The sequence below is a fragment of the Canis lupus genome, chromosome 7 (assembly GCF_048164855.1).
Source record: "Canis lupus baileyi chromosome 7, mCanLup2.hap1, whole genome shotgun sequence".
NCBI classification, from domain to species: Eukaryota; Metazoa; Chordata; class Mammalia; order Carnivora; family Canidae; genus Canis; species Canis lupus.
Genome location: NC_132844.1, coordinates 29,535,299 through 29,558,852, shown reverse-complemented (window position 1 = coordinate 29,558,852; position 23,554 = coordinate 29,535,299). Strand labels below are relative to the sequence as shown.

The window sequence follows — 23,554 nt, the reverse complement described above, 5'->3', positions numbered from 1 at the left end:
AGGAAAGAGACATTCTCTTATATTGCTAGGAACGCAAATCTTCTAGATGGGGAATTTGGTACTATATAACGAAGTTACACATGCACATACCCATACATAAGAGAATGTTTGAATAAACTGTGACATATCCACACAATGAAGTAATTTGCATCAAGATAAAGAATAAGAACAATCACTATGAATGGATAGGGAATGATTTCCAGGATATATTGCTGATTACAAGAAACAAAGTGCAAGAGATTATTTATAGTGTGTTATCTTCATTAAGAAATGTGAGAAAATAAGAAAGTATACAAAAAGAAATATAGGAAGAACAAACCAGAAACATTCATGGGAATGGTTATCCACAGTGTCTAGGTGGGAATTAGGTAGAAAGATTAAGGAAAATATAACTTTTTTCTGTATCTCTGAGTTTTAGAACCGTGGTAACATTTCACATAGCTGAAAACAAATTAAACAATGAAAATTAACCAGGGCACAGAGGGAACCTAAAATGAAATTCAAATAGAGTTAACCTAACTGTATTACCAATGAATAAATAATCACACTGCAGAAGTTGGTGAAGAAAAGAACTAACCAGGACTCCTGGGTGGCTCAGCAGTTGAGCGTCTGCCTTTGGCCCAGGGCATGATCCTGGATACCTGGGATAGAGTCCCACATCGGGCTCCCTGCATGGAGCCTGCTTCTCCCTCTGTCTGTGTCTCTGTCTCTCTCTCTCTCTGTGTCTCTCATGAATAAATAAATAATAAATAAATAATAAATAAATAAATAAATAAATAAATAAATAATAAATAAATAAATAAACAAACAAACAAACTAACTAACCAACCTAAGTAACTTTGAAAAATAATTTACTAGGTATGTAAGGCTAAAGAAAAAAGATACAGGGCAGCCCTGGTGGCGCAGCAGTTTAGTGCCGCCTGCAGGCCGGGGTGTGATCCTGGAGACCCTGGATGGAGTCCCACATCGGGCTCCCTGCACGGGGCCTGCTTCTCCCTCTGCCTGTGTCTCTGCCTTTCTCTCTCGCTCTGTGTCTCTCATGAATAAATAAAAAAATAAAAATAAAAATAAAATAAAATCTTTAAAAAAAATAAAGAAAAAAGATACAAATATTTGCATTTTCTTTATTAAATTTGGTTTTGCAGATGATAGGTAATTCTGAAACTACATTTATGCATTCTAGGATTAAGCAAATAAATAAAATCCAGATTTCTCACAGTATTTACTATGGGTGAAGCTAGTGCTCCATCTTTTGCTTTTAATGTAGTCAGTAGTTCTGAATTGCAAAACATTATGTTTAACCTTCTAGCAAATAATTTTAAATTAGTAAAACTGCATATGAATGGATGGCATCTCCCTTCTAAGGAAGTAAAAATGGATGGCATAATTATTTCAATATACGTTTGAAATTCAGGCACACAAAAAGGACATCTTACATTCTCAAAAAAGTAGGTTTTGTAATTATAAACACTAATAATGGTCACCATTTGTTGAGCATGATTATGTGCCAGATTTGCAGCCAGAGACTTTTCACACAATATTTTTTAACTGGATTTAATGGCATCTTTCTGCTGTTTACAGATTAGGACATGCTTACATATTGGAAAGTAGAGACAGAGGGGAAGTAACTGCCCCACATAATCTTGAATTTGTCTAATGTCAGAGCTCCCAAACACAGTCCTCCTGTCATATTCTTCAAGCCGAACAGGCTTCCCTGATTCCTGCACTACTACTTCATTTCCCTACACTGCTGTCTTATGACCAGCACATAACAAGAGTTAACTGCGGATGCTCAGCATCCATCAGGAAAAGGGCAAGACATAGTTATTCATTTTTCTTATCTGGATGGAGCCTTAGGTTACCTCTCTTTGTGATCTTATTTGGCACCTCATATTTTCCAGAACTCAGTTCATTTAATGTCTTCTTTAAAGGAAAAGACAGAACATAATGGGAAAAAGTATTTCTAAGATTCTACCAAAAGATTTCAGAAACTGGAAAAGATTGTCTTTTAGTAGAGGGCTTATTTTTAGTTTAACCAGGCTCCAAACTTATAATTGCTTTAACCACAATCTAAGGAATCCCTTAAAATGCTGGATTCTCAAGAATTAAAAGTTCTGTCACCCAGGGGCCAATGCAAGAAACCCAGTTTCTTTGTTCATTTCTACCTCTTGGGCGATTCTGTTCAACTCTTTACTCTCCCTCTCCTTTGTCCCTTTCTGGGATACCATGATATCTGCCAAAGGAAAGCTAAGTGACTGTAAAAAAGAGTCATTTCCTTGATTCACAGATTATAAGGAGAAATTCGAAGTTGAAAATTGTTTAAGCTAAAAAAAAAAAACACACATAAATAAGCAGCCAAGTGTTGACAGTAGAAAAAAAGTGCTGTGCTTAGAATTCCTGCATTCCTTATTCAGTAAAAATTCCCTCTTCTCCCAAATTATTCTTTTACAACAAATAGGTGCACTCATTCCTAAATTATGGTGTGCCTTGTACCACAGCTGCATAGCCAGCCTCTCTACTCAACCACTCCACTCTGTTCTCCAGAGGATTATACAGCCTTTCCACAAAAACAGTAGTGGCTCTAGAAACTGGAGAGTTCTACCAGAAATGGATACTTAAGTGCTACCAAAAAGAATTCTTCCATGACCAAGATCCATGGAAAAATATTTAAGATCCACAATATGGCTTCCATATTTTACAGACGATTCAGACCCCAAATCCTAAGAAATGGGAAAACATAGGATTTTGTGTTACAAATTCTGTATAACTACTTATAGATGATGTTCTGCCAAACATACCTGGTGGTATGACATAAATCTGGACTTGGAAGAATATTTTTTTTTTGAAGAATATTTTTTATTTAAGAGTCTATCATTGCTGTGGGTTTCATTCTGGGGAGCTATGCAGAAACTTCAGGTTGGTCCAATTTACTTTGAATCACAAACATTTTCTGAAATAGAACTTGTCAACTCACTCATTTTTCAAAGGTGTTGACTTCCTCTTGAATTTTAAGTTTCAAGATTATTATCATCATAAAATTATCTGTGTTATTTATTTAATGTCCTATCTTACTACAAAATAGATCTCAGGTAGTTTATGTACTTACAAGTAGGACAATGAGATTTTTTTTTTTTCTAAAGGTAGAGAAATCAGAGCAAAGTGAAAGGAAGAAAAAGAAAAGCCCAGGAGAGTTAGTTCATAGAAATGCATGCCTCAAGGTTCTGCCTAGGGATAAGGGAAACCACATAGTAAATTCTGGATTCCCCTGTTGCCCAACCTAGAAGGGAAATACAGTGAGCTATGGAATTCATCTTGTCCTTAACACAGTGTGATACAGAAAATACTTAACAACTAAAATAGGTCAGGCCCTAGTCAACCTGATACTCACCTTAAAAATGTAATATGATTGTATGGTGATGAATGCTAACTAGACTTATTGTACTAATCATTTCACAATGTGTACAAATATCCAATCGTTCATATGTTATACGCCTGAAACTAATATAATGTTATATGTCAGTTATACCTCAATTAAAAAAAATAATTTTTAAAAGTAGCACAACAACTTAATATGTAGTACTTGGTAGTAAGAAATGCCATTCTCTTGACGTTGTCATCTTTAGACTAAAATTACTGGAATACCTGTTAGCGAAAGATTCCTTTGTAAATCAAGCTTGTTGCTTAAAAGAAAAGGATAGCTTATTTTTCTTCATTTTTTGTGCTTTAAAGCAGAAACTTGGTCAAGCCTTCAAATTAAAATTTAAATTTTTGACTACTTTCTGGTGATGTTTTTAAGTTAAAAGTAGGAGAAAATCTTCCAAATATGTCTACTGGTATTATTTCCTCTTCTAGATCTTCTATATAAATACTCAGACTTACAGAGAGTTTATTTTATGGCAAGATTTTCCCCAAACTGAATCCCAGTGAAGGCATCTTTGGCCTACAAACACTAGAATGCTACAAAATTGGGGAAGGTGAGTTCCATGAACAAACACTCAATTAAGTATTTAATGAATGTGTTGTCCTTGAAATGCAGGAAAATGGCCTTCATAACAGCTCCTCAAAGAGGAACCAGCAAAGGAGAAAGGGCTGCACAGAAGTGGAAATTCTGCAAAGTAACATAAGGAGGCAAATTGATTTCTCACATAATTTCATTCCCAGGAAAGGGCAGGAAAAAAAGTGTTAGGGATAAAGTGTGAGTCTTACCCTAATCTCCCCTTGGCTTTTCATGTAAACCTTTTCTAAGGGAACTTGATTCCAATTTTGTGGCGAGCTTAGAGAAATTTGCTTTCTCTAAGTGTCTCTGACCCCAACCAAAAGAGAAAACTGCAGATATTTCTCTCTCTCTCTCTCTTTTTTTTTCTTTTTAAGATTTTATTTTTAGATAATCTCGAAACCAAGGTGGGGCTGGAACCCAAAACCCCAGATCAAAAGTTGCATGCTCCACCCACCAACCCAGCCAGGCACCCCTTCCCAGATTTTTCTAAGTGAAGAATTCCATGAGTACAACAATCACTTCCAGATTCTAAAGTGTGTGTTTATGAAGAGGTCTTCCTTCACAGGTAGCTATAAAGTACAAATGACACTAAGGACTTTGACCCACTAATGCGGGGGCGGGGGTGGGGGGGTGGCGACTAAAGTGATCTTTGTTTAACATATTTAATCAGATTCTAGGCTTTAATAGGCAATCTTTTTGTTACCTTATGCCCTGAGGGCAACTTATAGACCTTGACAGAAAGGAAGGACCAAGGGAGAAGATGAGGGAAGGATGTGTGACACTCAAAAGAAAAGAATAGGGAGAACAAAAGGGAAGATGAGAAAGAAAAGAGGTATACAAGTCATACATTTCCTGTGGTGTGAAGGTGATTCATGATACCAAGACTATTCCAGTTTTTTTAAAGAATTTATTTATTTATTTGAGAGAGAAAGAGAGAATATAAGCAGGGAGAGCAGGAGGTAGAGAGGGAGAAGCAGCTTCCCTGCTGAGCAAAGTGCCTGCAGTAGGGCTCCATCATAGACCCTAGGATCATGACCTGAGTCAAAGGCTGATGTCCCCAGAACAAATTTTCTATAAGAATGGGATTGGCCATGTCTGAAATAAGAATAAATTTCCTCTAGCTTCTTCCCACCCCTCAGTGGTGGAGTGGCCTTCTGCAGTCTCCTCTGTGGCCTAGCATCCAGGTCCCTACCACCAGCCATCATATACCAAAGCCCACAAGGGGTCACTGACAAGGTTTCCATCAGCCCACAAGTGACAGCATGGCAGCACTTCCCTCCCACAGCTTGCTCATGGCCACCCATGACTCTTACTGGTGCCACCTGGGTTCCACTTCCATTAACAGCCCTTGTAGAACTTCAGAGTACCCTGGGGAAGCCACCCCTCACCACCCAGGTCTCTCTAGGGCCCACCCAGGTCACTGATGGGCAAACTTCTTTTGAGGGAAGTCCACTCTCTCATTAATGGCTATAGTGTTGGAGTCCCCAGAATGTTCCAAGTGTCCCCAAGCCTCCAGTGGCATGATCACTTGTGACATGGCTCTGGAGGCCATGAGGAAGGAGACTGGTGAGTAGCCTGGCAAAGCCAACACTGGACCCCAGCCCTGAGTGGCCACCACTAGGCTTCAGGAAGTGCCAGGCTCACGAGTGCTGTCCTCTCCCGTCCCTCCCCTCCCCTCCTCTCCACATAGACCAGGCAGGCTACAGCAAGCAGAAGCAGTAGGGTTCTTTTATATCAAAACAGCAAAATACCAAAAAAGAAATTGAGGAAACCCCACTCATTACTATCCAAGCCACACACAAGCTTTCCTGACACCATGTAACCCTGTGCCTTGTACCAAGTAGAAAACAAACTCCAAGCAGCCAGAAAAAAAAAAAAAAAAAAAAAGGAAGAAAGAAAGAATAAATTTCCACTGAAAAAAGATTTACTAACTTGGATCCCTTGACCCTTAAAGAGCTCATTGAATAGGTTGTGGGGAGTCCATGAATACCTAGAAATTGTATGCAGATTTGGCACATGTACACATTTGTATGTGGTGGTCTATCAGTATCTCAAAAGAGTTCTTTTGCTAAAAAGAAGTTAAAGCCAGTGCACACAAAAAGGAATTTCTTTGTAATTTAGCTTGAATCACCACCTGAAGTTCTTAGGTTCTTGGTTCACTTAACTGTGGAAGGATTCATTACCCTATTCCTGAGAAAGTGAATACATAAATCTCAGATCCGGAAAAAAAAAATTGAAATGTTATGTGGCCCATTTCTCTGCCTTCAGAAAGGACTACAGTCTATAAAAAGTGAAAATACATCATTTTTCAAACTCTACAGAGCAGATTTCAATCCTTTTTTGGTAGCCATTCATCACTCACATTTCTTACCATAAGGAAGTTCTTCTTTCTGTCAAGCCTAATTCCCTTATGCTGCAAAATAATTTGGTCTCTTATGTTTAACAATCCAGTATTTTTGGATACTATTATTAAATTCACATGCAGTTTTCTCTCCCTCAGTACTTTTGATCTTTCCATATTTTCATTCTCACATTCATTAATCTTCTTCATGGCTTTCCTCTGAACCCTTTCCAATTCTTCATACTTGTCTATAAATTCAGAAGTGAGTGGACTGAAGAGAGATTCATCAAACCCTCGGTTGATTGGCAAACTTCCCTATGGTCACTCTAGTTGGTATGTGATAGTAAGTTGCCAGAAAATATTATCTCTGAGTGTGAAATTATAAAATTAATGCAGAATGGCCCAGACAGTTTTACTGGGGGTAAAAATCTAGAAACAATAGGGTAATCATCTGATTAAAGACTGTACATTAAAGGAAAGATGGTATCACTTAAGAGAGGTATTGGTCAGCCACGAAAGCTTGAGAAAGAAGAATCACAGAGTCAGGTCGTGGCACTGACTACCCAAACAGTATCCAGGGAGGAGAGTGTCGGCTAGATTATTCTAATAACCTGGTAGTGCTTGTCTCTTCCTGTTGAAGAGATAGATGCCATGGGTCTGAGTACTGTGATCCTTATAGATTTGATCACTTATCACAGAACCCACGATGTGACCATGTCACTTGTATATAAGGAGATCAGCATGAGCAGGTGACCAGAAGAACCCATTCAGCTCTCCCTATATTCCTGGAAGCTCTAATTTCTATGTTAAACCTCTCTATTCTCATCATACTTGCCAAATTCTAACTCAGATACCAGATATGATGTGTCTACATTTTTCCAGTTTTTTGAAAAAACTGTATGCAACAAATTCATTTTTATTACCCTTGCTTTATTTCACAATATAGTACCAAAACATTACCTGGACATTTAAATCCTGAAGGGAAGGTAAATAGGAAGTTTATTGGTTGCTATACCAATGTTTACTTGAGTAAAGGAAGTCTTTCTTCTTTATTGCACTTCAGCATTTTCTTCCTAGCAACGGGAGGTGTAGATAATTAGCCCGTATATTACTGGTTCTTAACTGATATCTAACTAAAAAGTCTTCACTGATGGCACACCCTTACCAAATTGTCTTTAACTTGTTAGCTCTGAGAATGGAAAGGCATATACTGCTAATAGACCTCATATCCACTTGAAGAAAGTCACTCTGAATGAAATGCTATAAATCACATAGGAAACCTAAAGGATTCACCAAAATGTCTTAAACGGATAAATCATTAAGAATTTCATGAGACATGGAGGAAGGTTCAAATCATAGGCCAGCACTACTCTTTGTCCCTATTATGGGAGTCAGTTAATAAGCACAGGATGGACAGAATTGATAGTATTTATCTTCCCAGGGTCTCATGGGCTTCATTTGCAATAACAATTTGGAAAGATTTGCCATGTATTCACAGCAATTCATATATTTCCCACCAGTGACATCCCTAGCATATTTGATATACAGAAAACATTTTTTCCTCTATACAACAAAATTAATTTTGGTAATAACTATGACATGAAACAAAAATAATGTCAAGAAATATAGACTGAATTGTTTTCTTTATTCACCTTAATAAACATAATCATACTAGAAATGAATAAATTGATGGATGGATGGATTAACATTCATTTCTAAAAAGGAATAAAGTAATGGATTATGTCCTTGTGTTCTTGATTTACTCAAGATACTTTTTGGGGAAAAAAAAGAAAAACATACCTATGTTGGATTCTCATAATTGGTTAACATTACAGTTTCTATTTTTTAGCTTTAGTCTCTGCAAATTTAAAAATCTTAAACACAAATAAAAACTCCAAGTAGTCACCTAAAAGGACAGAATTGAAATAAATCAAGTTCTCTTTCATTATGTTTACAACTATTATTTAAAACCCACAGTTTAAACTATGGTTTAAACAGGAATATGTGAAGGTACAAATTATGACAGTTGGGAACCCCAATGACTCTAAATCATCACAAACTTACCCTTGAAACAAATAAATGTAGCTGAGTCTTAGGTGTCAGGGACAACCTTCACATCTGGCAGTTTGCTAAAGTAATTTACAAGTGGAATACAATGTTCAGTGAGGAATAAGTCTTTTAAATCTGAAGCATATTATATATATTACATATCATGTATATATTTAAAACACAACAGTAACTGCTATACTTATTTAGATCTTAAGTTACGAGAAGTTTTTTCACAGAGGAGTATTTTTCCATTGAAAGTGTTTAGACTGCAGGCTCATAGTGATAATAACAGGTTAGCGTTCATGGTTTTGTTATTGTTTTTACCTTCTCTATATACAATGCACTTCTTTTTGCTTGTATCTGGGGCAGATTGACCCCACTTACTCAACTTTGACATGCTACTTCCTCCAATTTAATTACTTTGGATTGCAACCTTGATGGACTCATGCTCATCAATAATCTGAAACATTCCCTCCACTTTCATCCATAGAATAAATATCATCCACTTTTTTTCACAGAGGCCTATTGCACAAACTTCCCTTACTTAGGACCTACACTTACGCCTTTGTCAGCAAAGCTCTCAGAACAGAAACTGAATTCTTGACCAGCTCAAGCTGGGTGGCCAGCTCAATAGGACACCACATTTAGAGCCCCGCCTGTATCCCATTCATTTCCCTCCCAAGGTAGTGTCAGTGTGTAACTCCCCAAAGTCATCTTCTTTCTTCTTTCATGATATTGCTGAACTAACATGCAAAGGCTCAAGCCTTTGTTGAACCTGTTCGTTCTCAATGTTCTACATTTTCATTCATAAGGAAATGGAGGGGGGTCAAGTTCATTCTTTATTGCCTCTTCTACCCTAATAATCTGCCAGATTATCTTATATCTTAGTATTGCTGAATCTCCTTCATTTTTTTTACACACCTCTTGTGGACTTACAAGAAATCATTAACTATAATATTCAATCATAAAGTAATTCTGTACTTTTCATCCCTGATGTTCCTGGGCCATATTTTTGCATTTATGAAAATGTACTCTCCTGAGTTTAGATTGTGTCATATTCTGGCTGAGAAAATGAACTCAAAACCTTATTTGCTTGTTACCTAGATCTCTTTCCAAAAGGAAGTATTTAGCAATAGAAAAGTTGTCTGACTGCAAAAAATTAACCACATCCAAGCCCATGCAGGCTTCAATTCATTGATTTACCATATATGGTATATGTGATTTAGTTTATATATGATTTATTGCATATTAATGAACATTTATTGTGTAAACATATTAGAACTTCAAATGTGACAAAAACCACCCCAGATGCTGGGGATACAGTGATGAATATGGCAGGTAATCATTCTGGCCTCATGGAGCTTATAATCTACAAGTGACTAGTATTTATATATTTTTTTACATTGCTTATAGATATCCAACTTCTAAAGTGACTTCAAGGAGCACATTTGCAAAAGTCATCATAAAAGACTGTGGTTTAACCAAAGACCTCATTGTCTACAATGGATAAGTACATTCGGTTGTAAGTAGACTGGCCAGGAGCAATATTCCATAATGATTAAGAATTCAGGCTATCAAGTCAGGTAGTCCTAGATCAAATCCTGGCTCTCTCCACTGGGTGATAGTGGGCACTGACAATCTACTTGACTTTTCTGAGCTTTATGGTCCTCAGGATCAAAGGGGTATAAAAATAATATGTATCTCAAGGAGTCACTGTGAGGACTGAATAAGATCTGAGGGCTAAGAACAGCACCCAGCACACAGTAAATAATAAAGGTTAATCATCATTCTTATCATTTACTACTACAAATGTTTAAATGAAAGCCCCATTAGATGACCATTAAAAACAAAATGTAAGAAGCGTTTAAGTAATTTGTTCCTATGTATCAGTCAGAATCCAATAAAAAAACAAACAAACAGATTTCATCAGAGGGAACTGACTACAAAGGGATTGGCAGAGTTAGAAGAGAGGAAAAGGAAGGAGTCAGGATATCTGGAGACCAGGAGGTTGCTGATGTGCCCGGGGCTGGCACCCACTGGCTCATACTTGCTGCCTGGCTGCTAGAGCTGTTGCCACCACTGCCTGTACTAAAAGCACCATGACTAGGCCCAGACCTGCCTAAGGGGTGCCACTGCAGCCAGGACTGGTTACACCTACAAAGATGTGCTCCTGGGGAACCCACATTCATTTTTCTCTCCTCCCCAGCAACTGCCAGTCCCTGCCATGGAGTTGGTGCCCGAGACCGAAATCTCTACACTCTTCAGCCTTCTGGTTCCCCATCCATGCCTCCCATTGGCAACACCCAACAGAAAGGGGGCCTGGAAAGTGTAGATTGCAGACTACCATCCCCACTGTACAGAGCAGAGCAGAGAAGGGCAGCATGGAGCTGAGAGACAGCAAGTGAATAGCACAGGACACAACACATACTCAGATCCATTATTAAATCTGAATTGAAGCGTCATCAAGATTATTTAATTATACTTCTAGTTTAAAGATAAGAGTGTAGGGACGCCTGGGTGGCTCAGCGGTTGAGGGCCTGCCCTGAGCTCAGGGCATGATCCTGGGCTCCAGGATCGAGTCCCACATCAGGCTCCCTGCATGGAGCCTGCTTTGCCCTCTGCCTGTGTCTCTGCCTCTCTCTCTCTGTGTCTTTCATGAATAAATAAATAAAATCTTAAAAAAAAATAAGGATAGGAGTGTAAATGTTCTTTTTCCTGCCCAATTTTTGTTGTTTCTCGAGAGCTGATTTTGTTTCAGCTAAGTTTCATGTTGATCTTGGCATAAATGCCACCATCTATTAGGAGTTTCTATAGAGGAATTTTTTAAAGGATTTTTAAAATGAGAGGATTCTAATGTTTGGAATATAATTTTAAAATGCCACTCTATCTGTACTACTAATCAATGCCTCTATTTTGCTGTCTTGGTAATGAGGACTGCACAGGTGGCGATAGTATCCTATCTATCTGGGTCACTGAGTAGGGCGTGGAAGCTTTTGAATAACTTCCCCAGCAAATAAAAACCATGCCAAGAAAATGATAATGCATAATGGTTATTGCCCAAAAGATATATAAAGCAGCCTTTGGAAAGCATGACCAGGGGCAAGGCAGCACAGCCTCATTATGCAGTCAGGAGAGAAAAAAGTCAAGTCACAAACTTTTCCTACCTAGTTCTTAAATAATTTTTTGTACTCAAAAGGCACAGTGGACTAATGTGGGGAGAATATTCATTCAGGTGTTTAGCAGCTACTAGATACACATTATCAAAACTGTGTCCTGATATTGGGTCTGAAGCAGTTAGTTCTTGTATTTAGAATCTGTGTTAGTGAAAGTAACATAGGGCATTAACCTTTAATTGGTCTGGTTACTTTCACATGAGAAATACAGTTGTAGGATCAGGTACCGCTAGATTCAGACAAGGATGTGGGTATATAGATTGGAAAGAATTAGCATGTAAGTAGAAGTAGGTAGCCACTGCTGTGGTAGAGACACATAAATTTATTTAAGGGTGTTTATGGTGAGACCCTCCTTAAGTCACCTCCATCCTCTCACCAAAGTCTCTCTTCAATATGACTAAGCTTCATTGCCCCAATGAAATTTTTTAAAAACCTGCCTTTCCCCTCAGCCACTTAATACTTAAGAGCAGGCCATATCAAGTAATACAGTTGTGAGGTTTACATATTGACTAGCTAAGCATGGGGGTAGTTATGTCAGGGATGCTAGGACTGAGAAAGGGGTGGAGGAGAGAGATGGAAATAATTAATTGCAAATTGTGCCTAAAGGGAAGCTCATCAAATACATTATTTTAATGGTAACATGATGTTCTAGAAAGAACTTGGGCTCTGGTGTCACATAGAAGGGCACTTAAGCATGATGTCCAGGGAAGGTTTCTCAGAGGAGGTAAGATCTGAACCTAGACTTGAGTGATAAGAAGGTATGCGATGAACTGGCAAAAGAGCCTGCCAGATGAAACAAATAGCAATTGCAAAGGCTCTGGGGCAGGAGAAAGTTCAGAGCATTCAAGGAACAAGGAGAAGGCCCACAGAACTTGGGCATCGTGAGTGGCTGGGAGCATGATTTAAACTGAGGTCCAAAAGCACACAGGGGCTTGATCATGTTGGGCTTTGGGTTTTATCCAATACTCAATGGCAAACCCCTGGAGGGCTTGAAGCACATGGAGGACATGAAGTAAATAATATTTGTAAAGACTGTTCTGGCTGCTATTCAGGGGAATAGTGTAGGGAGTGTGAGTGGAAGCGAGGAGGTTATTGAAAGCCTATGGCAGCAGTTAGGCAAGAGATGATGGTGGCTCAATCTCGGGTGGTAGCAATGGATAGCCAGAGAATGGGATGAATTCTGGCTCTATAGTGGAGTAAGATCAATATATATTTATCATATGGAAGAACTGGATGTGTGGGACGATGGAGGGCTGCTCGAAGACCACTGTGGAGCAAGCAGAGGATTGTGTTTAACCAAGGCTGGAGTTTCCCCAGGTGAAAAATTAGAGGAGAGATGGGTAAGAGTTAGGGCTTGTGCAAGACAGTGAATTTTAAAAAGTATCCTGGAATCTTAGGAGAGAAGTGAGGATACAGGTAGATGGGCGATGAGGAATGAAAAAGCATGGAAATCAATGGATTGAAGGTGTCTCTTATCAGCTATTGACACACAGGTGCTAGAGTAGTTACCAGCATTCTAACTTTTGGTAAATTATCCAACAATTTTTCAAAACCTCAATTTCCTCATCTGGAAAATAGGAGTAATAATTCCTACATTACAGAGCAACGGCTGATATTCAATTAGTTCATGTGTACAAAGCTTCCCCTGTAGGGCCTGGTACCTAGTAAGTGTTCAGGAAATGAAATCATTTATAATAATAAACCCCCTTCCAACTCCCTTTCAATTTCTCTGGGCCCCAGTTTCTTCGACTGATACTGACACAACACCCATGGAAATTATGTGTCCTTTTCAGTTAACTCTCCCCCATCTAGTGATCGGGTGAAGGTAAAGAATTTCAAACACACAAAACTATCATCACATTTTAGTGTTCATAACACTTCTGTCCCCAGTAAGTTCCATTTAGCAAAGTGTCAATCAGTTAAAAGAGGACATTGGAAACTGTTTAGATATCTTTTACTTTTAGGAAATAAGGCAACCCCTAGACTCAGATCCCCAAGGCACCATTACCAACAGAGGCCATGTGTTTGCCTCCCAGATTTTATGCTGCTCTCCTCTGACTGCTTCTCCAGAGCAATGCCCCATATCTGACTTGGAGAACCCTGCTCTCCCAGGACAGGCCTCTGGGAACAGGTCAGTCATTTTCAGAAGCTGCATTAACCTTTCAGGCACCATTTAGTGGATTAATGTTTTGAGCACTAAATAGTACCCTAGTGGTCCATTCAGATGTGATGTAGCCTTTAAGGAGAAATGAGCTAAAAATTCTGTTGTTTCCTAGAAAAAAAGAGCCTTAATATTTGCATTTGTCTTTACAACAGTTCTCTATTGGCCTCATGATGCAGTAGAACCCATTATGATTCTGGTATCAAGGGAAAGGAATAAAACCTGCACAGTAGTCTTAAGAGCAATGCAAGTCATGTGATGTACTGTATGGTTTAACAGGACAATTTATAATGATACTTTTCTAAACTGGCAAGAATTGGCCCTATTTTACAAATATAAATATGAAAAGATAGACATGTTCAGTGATCTAAAAATGTAATTCCTTCAAGTAATCAATGACATTTTTCCATTGCTAACTCTCACTTGAGCACTTTTTATGGACTAGACATATTCCAAGTACTTCGTATTGTTTTAATTGTTTCCTTCTTACAGCAACTTTATTATTCCTGCATTATGGATAAGCAAACGGATGCTCAGAGATGTTAAATGACTTGTTTATATAGCCAGCAGGTGGTAAAATCAGGATTCAAATTCAGACAGTCTAGCTTCATAGCCTGGCCTCTTAATTATGCACTCTGACCATGTTTTGCAAAATTTTTTGGTCATGATTCACAGTAGAAAGCACTACTACACTGTAAACTAGTAGAAAGAATTTTAAAGATAATACTTATCCTAACAATTGGAAGACCTTTCAGTATTTTTCTTTTTATCCTTTTTCATTTTGTTTTTAATAAATGTTGATTGAGACTCCCTGGTTTTATTTTCTGACTCAGTAATGGGTTGTGGTCTTTGGTTTTCCAAACACTGCTCTAATTATGCTGCCTCCCAAACAAAGGAGTCTGGGTTTCATAAAAAACCTGCACAGGAATTGAATGGAGGCTGAAATCGGCTTCTCTCTCCTGCGCATCCTCTAAACCTCACCTGTACTCAGTTAAACAATCAGCCAGCAAGGGAAGATCAGGGAGAGGAGGAAGAATTGATTTGCAGAAATGTCCTAATTCCTCCTCAGTTGTTTCCTTTCTTTTGTTATACCATTCAAATTATGCCTGGACCATTTTAATACAGAATAAAAAACATCACCCCCAAATCCAATTCCCTAAGTCCTAGAATAATGGCATTTTTTACTAATGAAACATGCAAACTACTGTCGAGTCCATTAATAGCCTCAATTTTTAATCTCTCAGATGATGGAACATTAAGGTTTCCATAGCAGCAGGTTCTAGCTGTTGGGGGATCCCAGGCTTTCAGTTGTGTGACAATTAGGGTGAAGCATCGCTGAGACTTTCCAGTGTTTCTGTGTCTTCATTATGCAGCACTCAGTGTCTTTTTTTTTTTGTTTTTTTGTTTTTTTTTTTTTTAAAGCACTGATTATCATGATGTATTAGTTTAAGGAGCTTGACATGTTGGTACCTACCCTGGGAGAAGATAGTAATTTCTTGCAGCCTATCACCAGGAGCTGCCTGACATATCTGGAGCGATGATCTGGGGATGATCATTATCTTCAGTGTTTGGCTTATAAATTAATAAAAGTCTTGGTGAATTCAATTATAGACAGTTTGTATTCCAGGACTATAATGATTTTTGATAAGGACAAGAATCCAATGATCTTAGACAAGACCAGGAAGCCCTTCTTCGTCTCTAATACCCATATATCAGGAGGCTGTAGTATATAAAGCCTAGTTAGTTTGATAAAAATTAACAAGTTTTTTGGATTAAGTATACCTAAAGGAAGAGAGACATCAAGAGAGTGGTAAAAGCAAATTTGAATATTGAGTTACAAGCAGCTATATCTCATGCCATTGATCATAGGATGCATAGCATATGATCACCAAATGCTAACTTTACTAATTTGAAGAGAACAACCAAAGTTAATTTTTCTAAAGAAAGGTGGGGTGGGGAAGAAGCGAGAGAGAGAGGAGGAGGAAAATAAGATTATCCACATTTTTCAAATATAAGAAAATATATCAGGAACTCAAATATTGCTTATATAAACTATAGTATTCACATATAACAATAGGGTATATAAAATATGTTATTAATGGCCTCATTTCATTGATAAGGTAACAGAACCTCAAGGATATTGTGGCAGAGTCAATGCTGCCTGTTAATCATACCTAGAAACAGATATATCCTCTTGGTCACACATACCCATAGCTAGACCACATTTCCTACCCTGCCTTGCAATTAACTAAGACAACATAATTGAGTTCTGGCCAGTGAAATATAGGAAGCAGTGGGGTCTTTCCTGTCTGTTTGCTGGATATTGATGCCCAAGATGACCTCATGAGCCATGTATTGAAGCTGGAGATAACATCTCTCAATCTGGTTCTCTAAATGACTATATAGAAAAAGATCTCCCTGAAGCCCCATACTAGAATGTGATGAGAGCAATTAATATACTTTTCATGGGCTAAATCACTGATATTTTTATGTATGGATTCTTGTTAAGACTCAATAGCAATGTTAATTATCCTGCCTGATACAGAAATTAATACTTTAGGGGCACCCCAGATGGCTCAGTTGGTTAAGCATCTGCCTTTGGTCCAGGTTATGATCCTGGGGTCCTGAGGGGATGGAGCCCCAGGTCAGGCTTCCTGCTCAGTGGGAAGCCTGCTTTTCCCTCTCCCTCTGCCATTCCCTGCATGTATGCTTTTTGACTCTCCGTCAAATTTATAAATAAAACTTTTTTTTAAAAAATACTTTTGTTGCAAGATGCTGCTGCAACACAAAATATGTAGTATCAGCAAGGAAACTAAACATGCCAGAAGGATGGCAATCAGTGTTATACTGTGGCAAAACATTTGGGAAAACTGCAATAATATTGAAAACAGGTCATGTGCCTACTGAAGTAGCTGCCATTCTGGAGGAAATGGTTAGAAAGAATGAATAGATTAGTGTGTGTTGATGAACTTGGCTGGGTTTGGTATGAAAGTGGAAAAAAAAAAAAAAAAGACATACATAAGAGAAAACTGCCCAGTGTCTAGAAATTTGGCCAGGATTGGAAAAGCCAAATGCTTTTCTATCCCAATTTAAGATTTAAGGATTAAGATCAAAACGGCCTTTGTGCCAAAGAAATCTTTAAAACCCAGTCGCACAACAAAATCACTTTAAGAATGTGGCCTTTCCTCTCAAGATTAATGGCCTCAAAATATTCATTATTTAATTGAGAGAGAAAGGATTGGGGAAGGATAGAGGGGAATCCAAGAAATGAAATAATTTGAGTATCATATCTAGTAAAGAATTTGTAAAAAAAAAAAAAAAAAAAAAAAGAATTTGCTGTGAGGTTACTGTCATGTGGAGTCACTGGAAGAAAACAGTCATAAGTTTTTAAGGGTATTTCATTACCAAAGAAACCATAGCATGTACTTAGGAAGTCTTTGACTCTTTAGGATTAAAATAGTCCTTGAATCTTTGATCTTCCACATACAGGGAGCTCTATAGCTTCCAACAAAGGCATACCAAATGCCCCTTTCAGATGTGGCCAAGAAGAGAAATGAAAAGGAAGAATCCCCTACAGAGTGGATTGAGGAGCCATGAAGTACCTACTGAAAAACAGAAACAAGTTTAATCAGGGGCTAATGGGGATCTGAAAAATTTCATAATGCCAACTCCATGGGATTACCACATTGCTCTACACCAGTGACTGCTATGACTTCCATTCTTCCCTTTTCAGAATGGGAGTGTTTATTGTAGCCATCTTTCCCCAGCTTTACCATTGCATGATGTCTTTTGAGTTCAAAAGTCACCACACCATGAAATGTCACATCCAAATGCTCATACCAGTCTGAGGTCCTAGACTCTGGGTGGATATAGTGGCTGGATAGGACTATAGATTATGTAGCTTTGGGTCATGCAGCTAGGTAGAAGGAAGAGTAAAACGGGTATTTGGTAACCAAATGGGAATACTAAGGTAAAGGCAATGCTGTGCTCACCAAACACATTTTCTTTTCTTCCTGGGCATATAGTCCAGACTCCTTCATAGTGAATAGGCTCATTCAACAGTCCTGACCAAAGAAATATTGGAAGAATTGATGTATACACTACATTCAGACTTTGCTCATAAAATCTATGGCACAATCTTCTACTTTCTCTCCCCTGCCCCACCTCTGCCACTCAGAGGTCAATATCCAGGGAAAACATTGAAGATGACAGATTATTTATCAACCTAGGTTATAAGGTTGTATGGAGAAGAGCTCCCACTCCTGCACTCTAACACACACTGAATTGCACAAGAATGATTATAATTCCCCCAAACTGGAAGCAACCAGGATGTTCCTCAATAAGTGAATGGATAAATAAACTGTGATAGACCCATACAATGGAATATCACTCAGCAGTAAAAAAGAATGGGTTATCAAATTGTATAAAGATATGGATGAATATTAAATATACACTGCTAGTAGAAGAAGCCAGTCTGAAAAGGTCAATCTATATCATTTCATTTATATGTCATTCTGGAAAAGGCAAAACTATAGAGATGATAAACAGATTAACTTGGATCCAGATCTTTTCTAATACCACTCTCCAATAAAAAGAGCCAAGATTATTTGGAGAAATGGCTGATTCTAGAACTGGAGGAGGAAACATGCAAGATGAACTACTAACATTTAGTAGTGCCAGAAAGTTAGGAAATGCTTAAAAACAAAACAAAACCCACAATGCTGAAATTACATCAAAAGAAATTGTAGTCAACTGAAAGAGCTCCCAATGGTCAAATCTGGAACAATTTAAACCACAAAATAAAGAACTGGATTCTATCTCAAAGTATAAAATAAATATCCACAAGTCCATAATGATATAAGGAAGTGACTGAATAAAAGAAAAGAATCACATCTCCCATGCAGAAAAATCCCAAATAATCTAAGTAGACACTCCACTCTCAAAAAAGGATAACATAGATCCCCACTCCTTAAACGTGGGCTGCACACAGTGACTTCCATAAAGAGAACAGTCAGGAACAAGGGAAGCCCACTAACTACAATGGAGAAACCTGAAAAACTACCTGACCTAGGTGATCAAGGTCAACATCAATAGTTATGTTGATAGTATATATTCTTAATATGATGCCATAAAAATGGTAATTTACCTTTGTGTTTTTCCCAAAATACCTAACTCCAGCCTAATCATAAAAACATCAAGTGAATCCCAACTGAGGGACATCTACAGATTGAATACCTGACCATAACAATGTAAGATGACAATAATAAGGAAAGCTGTTTGGGTATATGGAAATTCTTTGTCCTATCTTTGCAAGTTTCTGCAAATTGACATTCTAAAATTACAAGTTTATCTAATTTTAAAAAATGTTCAAGTATGATATTAAGATCACTTATTCTTTTATTCTTTTGTTAACTTTTTCAAGCTAAATTCATGGGGTTGAATAGGGGGTTTATAAGATTACTTCTATTTCCTTTTATTTTTTTATTTTTATTTTTTAGATTTTATTTATTTATTCATGAGAGACACACAGAGAGAGGGAGAGACACAGGCAGAGGGAGAAGCAGGCTCCATGCAGGGAGCCTGACGTGGGACCGGATCCCAGGTCTCCATGTTCGCACCCTGGGCTGAAGGAGGCACTAAACCACTGAGCCACCCGGGCTGCCCAGGTTACTTCTATTTCTAAAATTCTGTGATTTCATGACATATATCTGCCAAGAAATTTATCACAAGCAAAAAAATCCTAAGAATATTGGCATTAACAGCAGCAATCTTACCATTAACTTTTTTGCTCAATTCAATGCCTATCTAATAACCAGAGAAAATCCAACTTAATTTCCATATTTCCTCTTGACAATAATCAATACTCAGTGTTTGCCAGATCTCTCCTCTAACAATCATCACAAAAAGCAAAAAGTCTCTTCCAATGCAGAGTGGTTACTGAGAATGAGCTAGCTAGCACAGCATGGGAAAAGAGAGGTTATTTTTTTTTTTAAGATTTTATTTATTTATTCATAGAGACACAGAGAGAGAGGCAGAGACACAGGCAGAGGGAGAAGCAGGATCCATGCAGGGAGCCGGACATGGGACTTGATCCCTGTTCTCCAGGATCATGCCCTGGGCCGAAGCTGGTGCTAAACCGCTGAGCTCCCCGGGCTGCCCAAAAAGGGTTATTTTTAAGCAGGCCCATTATATTCCTCTCAAGAGCAATGGTGTACATATTCACGTAAATTCATTAGGATGCAGGGTGGATGATGAAAGAATGTGACAGAAGGGCACTGCTGTGGTATCACATTAGTAAGCTGGGTGGCCAGTGGCAGGCTACCCCTGTGGGAATATCCAGAATGGAGAATGGAAGGGAGAAAGGAACCTCCTACTTCTCTAAAATGAGAGTTACCATTTCCTAATGCTGTGCTGTAAGTAACGGATGGGGGACAGGCAGGGCGTGGTAATGATCATGAAGATTCTCAGATGGGGGTTGGGGGAGGGAGGGCCGATCTGCATCAACACATGGTAGATGAAAAACTGTTGAGTAGTTGGAGCCAACACAAAATACGTTCCTTTTTAGTCAACTGAACAGCACTAAAGTTCAGCCTGCGACTAACTTACAAACAAGGATCTGCTTAGTGATGGGGTAAAAAGACTCAGTGAGCTACTGTTGGTAACATGTCTGCTTCTGGCTGAAAAGGGAGGTCTTTTTTTTTTTTTTTTTTAAGAAATTGGCAACTTTAACACGTCTTTTTTTAAAAAACTGTCAACAGGAGATTTAAGAAAAGCTGAGAAAAAACTGAGTTGAAATCAGAAGAATCAGGGCTCCTGTGCAGCTCAGTGGTTGAGCATTTGTCTTTGGCTCAAGTTGTGATCCCGGGTTCCTGGGATAGAGTCCTGCATCAGGCTCCCCATGGGGAGCTTGCTTCTCCTTCTGCCTATGTCTCTGCATCTCTCTGTGTCTCTCATGAATAAATAAATAAAATCTTTAAAGAAAAAAAAAAAAAAGAAATCAGCAGAACCTTGTTCGATCCATGTTATCAGTATTTTAAAATTCCAAACAAGCAATACATTTCTATGAAGCACTTGTTTGTGCCCGTATTATAGTCTACTCTTTAGAGATTATAAGAAAGATTTAAAACAAGGTCCTGCTCCTGTGAGGGAGCTTGACCCCAATCTAACAGCAGAAACAGAGTAGGTAACCAGACATGGAAAATTAGAGAACCCAACTGTTTGGAGATACCAGGTCAGAGATGGGCTTACTGAAATGAAGCCCAGTAAAAAATAATTAAAAATCTGATTCCTAAAATATGTTTAAAGAAATACATTTTTATTGTTTATGGGTGCTTAAAGAGAATTATACGATAAAGATTACCTTTCACAAAGAGGTATGTGCAATCCTGCCTAAATGACCAGTTACCTGGAAGGGCATGCTGGTAAATCTCCAGTCAGAAAGAACACAATCTTGTAAGCAGCCAATTCCAAACATTCCCAAATCCAAAAGATAGTCACAGCATCCCTTTACTGTCCTCTAGGTCCCTGTCAGGCTGTTGAGCATTATCCACAGATGGGCATCCAAAAATTTATCTTCTCTGTCTTCCCGTAGAATCTCAGCTTGTTCTAGCTACTGCTCATGCTGTCAAAGCCATGGTAAGCCATTCCTGGATCCACTCTGGGAGAGCAAGGGTGGATTCTTTATTCTTCAGAGTAGAGTATGTAAAAGACTGTTTTTGCCAATACTCATCACTTCTAATGGCAAGATCTAATGCATTATTTTTCTGGAAGATCTCACCACCACTTATAATGAAGAGATGAAAGAATAAAAGAGGTAAAAGGAAGAGTATGTTATGCCATGGATATATAGGTTTGTGGTGCTGAGGTACATGAAAATGCTGTGTTCATCAAATAGGTTTTATGTATTCTTTCTTAACGATCATATTTATGCCGTCTCTTTAATAAAGAAATCTTGGTTTTCTATAGAAGCACACAAGATATTTTCAGTTTCAGTTCTATCAGAATTATCAAAATTCATTATTATGGGAGACCCCATTAGGGAGATATCAAACTATTAAGACGCTCTTTTTATAACTCTGTTCTTTTGAGTCATCTGCTTGCTCTCTGTAATATTTTTATCTCTCCAGCAAATGCTCACATTTCAGTCTTAAACTAGAAATATTTTTTAAAGGCATTGTTTTAAGAATATATAAAATGGTTTTCAAAATATAACTTTTTAAAGATTCTACTTCATGCAAATGAAAAGCCCAAATATAGCTTTGCTGTTATAACGAATAAAATGAGAAACTCCCACAAAGAAATAAAAAAATCCTAGTCCCAAATGAAGACCTGCTTATTTGTGGCAGCACAGTGAAAGAATGTGCTCACGCCCTGGAAATTCTCAGTAGCCAGCTTTTCTCCATAACACTTGTTATAGATGCTCTCTTCAGAGAAGAAAAGATTCTTTTCCCAGAAACAGCCTTCTCTTTAGAGACAAATCACTTATTTGTATGTGGTGGCAGCAGAGGGACAAGGGGAGACCTCTGCATCCTTTCCCTCGAAGAATTGATTCATCCCATTCGAGGGCCGCTTTATTTCTATTGAGCCCATGGTAACAAGGTAAATGACTAACACAGGTATATTGTTTTTTCCAAATAGGATTATTCTTTTGCTTTTATCTTACTGGTTTACTATTAAGATTTTATATTACAAATAAAAATATAATGCAGCACATTACATTAAATATTAGAATAAAATGTTGTCTGTTAAATATATTCCACCTCCATACACACAAATTTAAAGTGGAATGTGTGATTTAGTGAGATTAGTAAAGAGATAAGGAAGTAGCTCTTCAGACAAATCTCAAACATAAAGATAGCTCCCAAATAAATTCATCATGCATTCATTTGAAAAACATTTATGCCAGGCACTATTCTAGAGAAACAAAGCTCAATAAGGTCTAGTGTTGGGCCCCATTCTCAAGAAATTTACTAGCTGGCAAAAAAGATCTGTAAACAATTAATGATCATATCATGTGATATATGCCATCAGACAGCCATAGAAAAATCACCCCAAATTGCAAAGTTTGACAGGCACATTGAATCCTCTGTGCCGTGGCTACTGGCAAACTGTTGCCAGGATGTGCTGATGAAAGGTTATTCGAGCTCTTTGTACATGGAAGCTCAATAGACATTGGCTAATGAATGGATGGATGTTGATGTCTTCATTAGGAATTCTTAATTCATAGAAACAATATCTGTTCTGACATAGCTGGCAAAATAAGAGTTATGTTTGTAAATATTCCTTAGCTTCAAGTTACATTGTTTGAATATTCTAAGAGTTTTTAATGAGGACACTTAAATTTAGAAGGAAAGAATCATCACATGAGGTTAAAAAGCACATGGCATTCCATGGCCTTAATGATTATGACACTGACAGATGTGCTTAATGAGCTTAGAGCAGCAAAAGGTAGAAGGTTCCTGGTTCTGCCAGGGATTAGCAAAAGCCATACAATTTTCTACAAGGAAAGAGATAAAAAACAATCACTGACTTTCAAATGTATGTTTTTAGAACAACATCTGAAGTGATTTTAGAAACATCTGAAGTGTTTTTAAATTAATGTTTCTATTATGTCTCTTCAAAACCGTGTGGTGAAGCCCTGAACTCCAATACCTCAGAATGTGACTGTTTGGCATTCCAAGGAGTGATGAAGTTAAACTGAGGTCCTTAGAGTGAGCCCTAATCCAACCTAACTGATGTCCTTAGAAGAGATTAGGATATACAGATGGACCCCAGGAGTACGTAAGCACAGCGGAGGTAGCAAGGTGGCAGCCATCTGCAAGCCAAGGAGAGAC

At 38.1% G+C, this 23,554-nt stretch overlaps 1 protein-coding gene and 1 long non-coding RNA gene across 2 annotated transcripts in view; both read left to right on the top strand.

Annotated features, from left to right (window-relative positions):
- LOC140636705 (uncharacterized) overlaps positions 1 to 23,554 on the top strand; it is a 169,532-nt gene that overhangs the window by 45,576 nt on the left and 100,402 nt on the right. The window lies entirely within an intron of this gene.
- LOC140636265 (pancreatic progenitor cell differentiation and proliferation factor-like) lies at positions 5,260 to 5,521 on the top strand. The gene is given in 2 exon segments (XM_072831578.1): positions 5,260 to 5,392; positions 5,430 to 5,521. Coding segments are annotated over 2 exon segments (225 nt in total).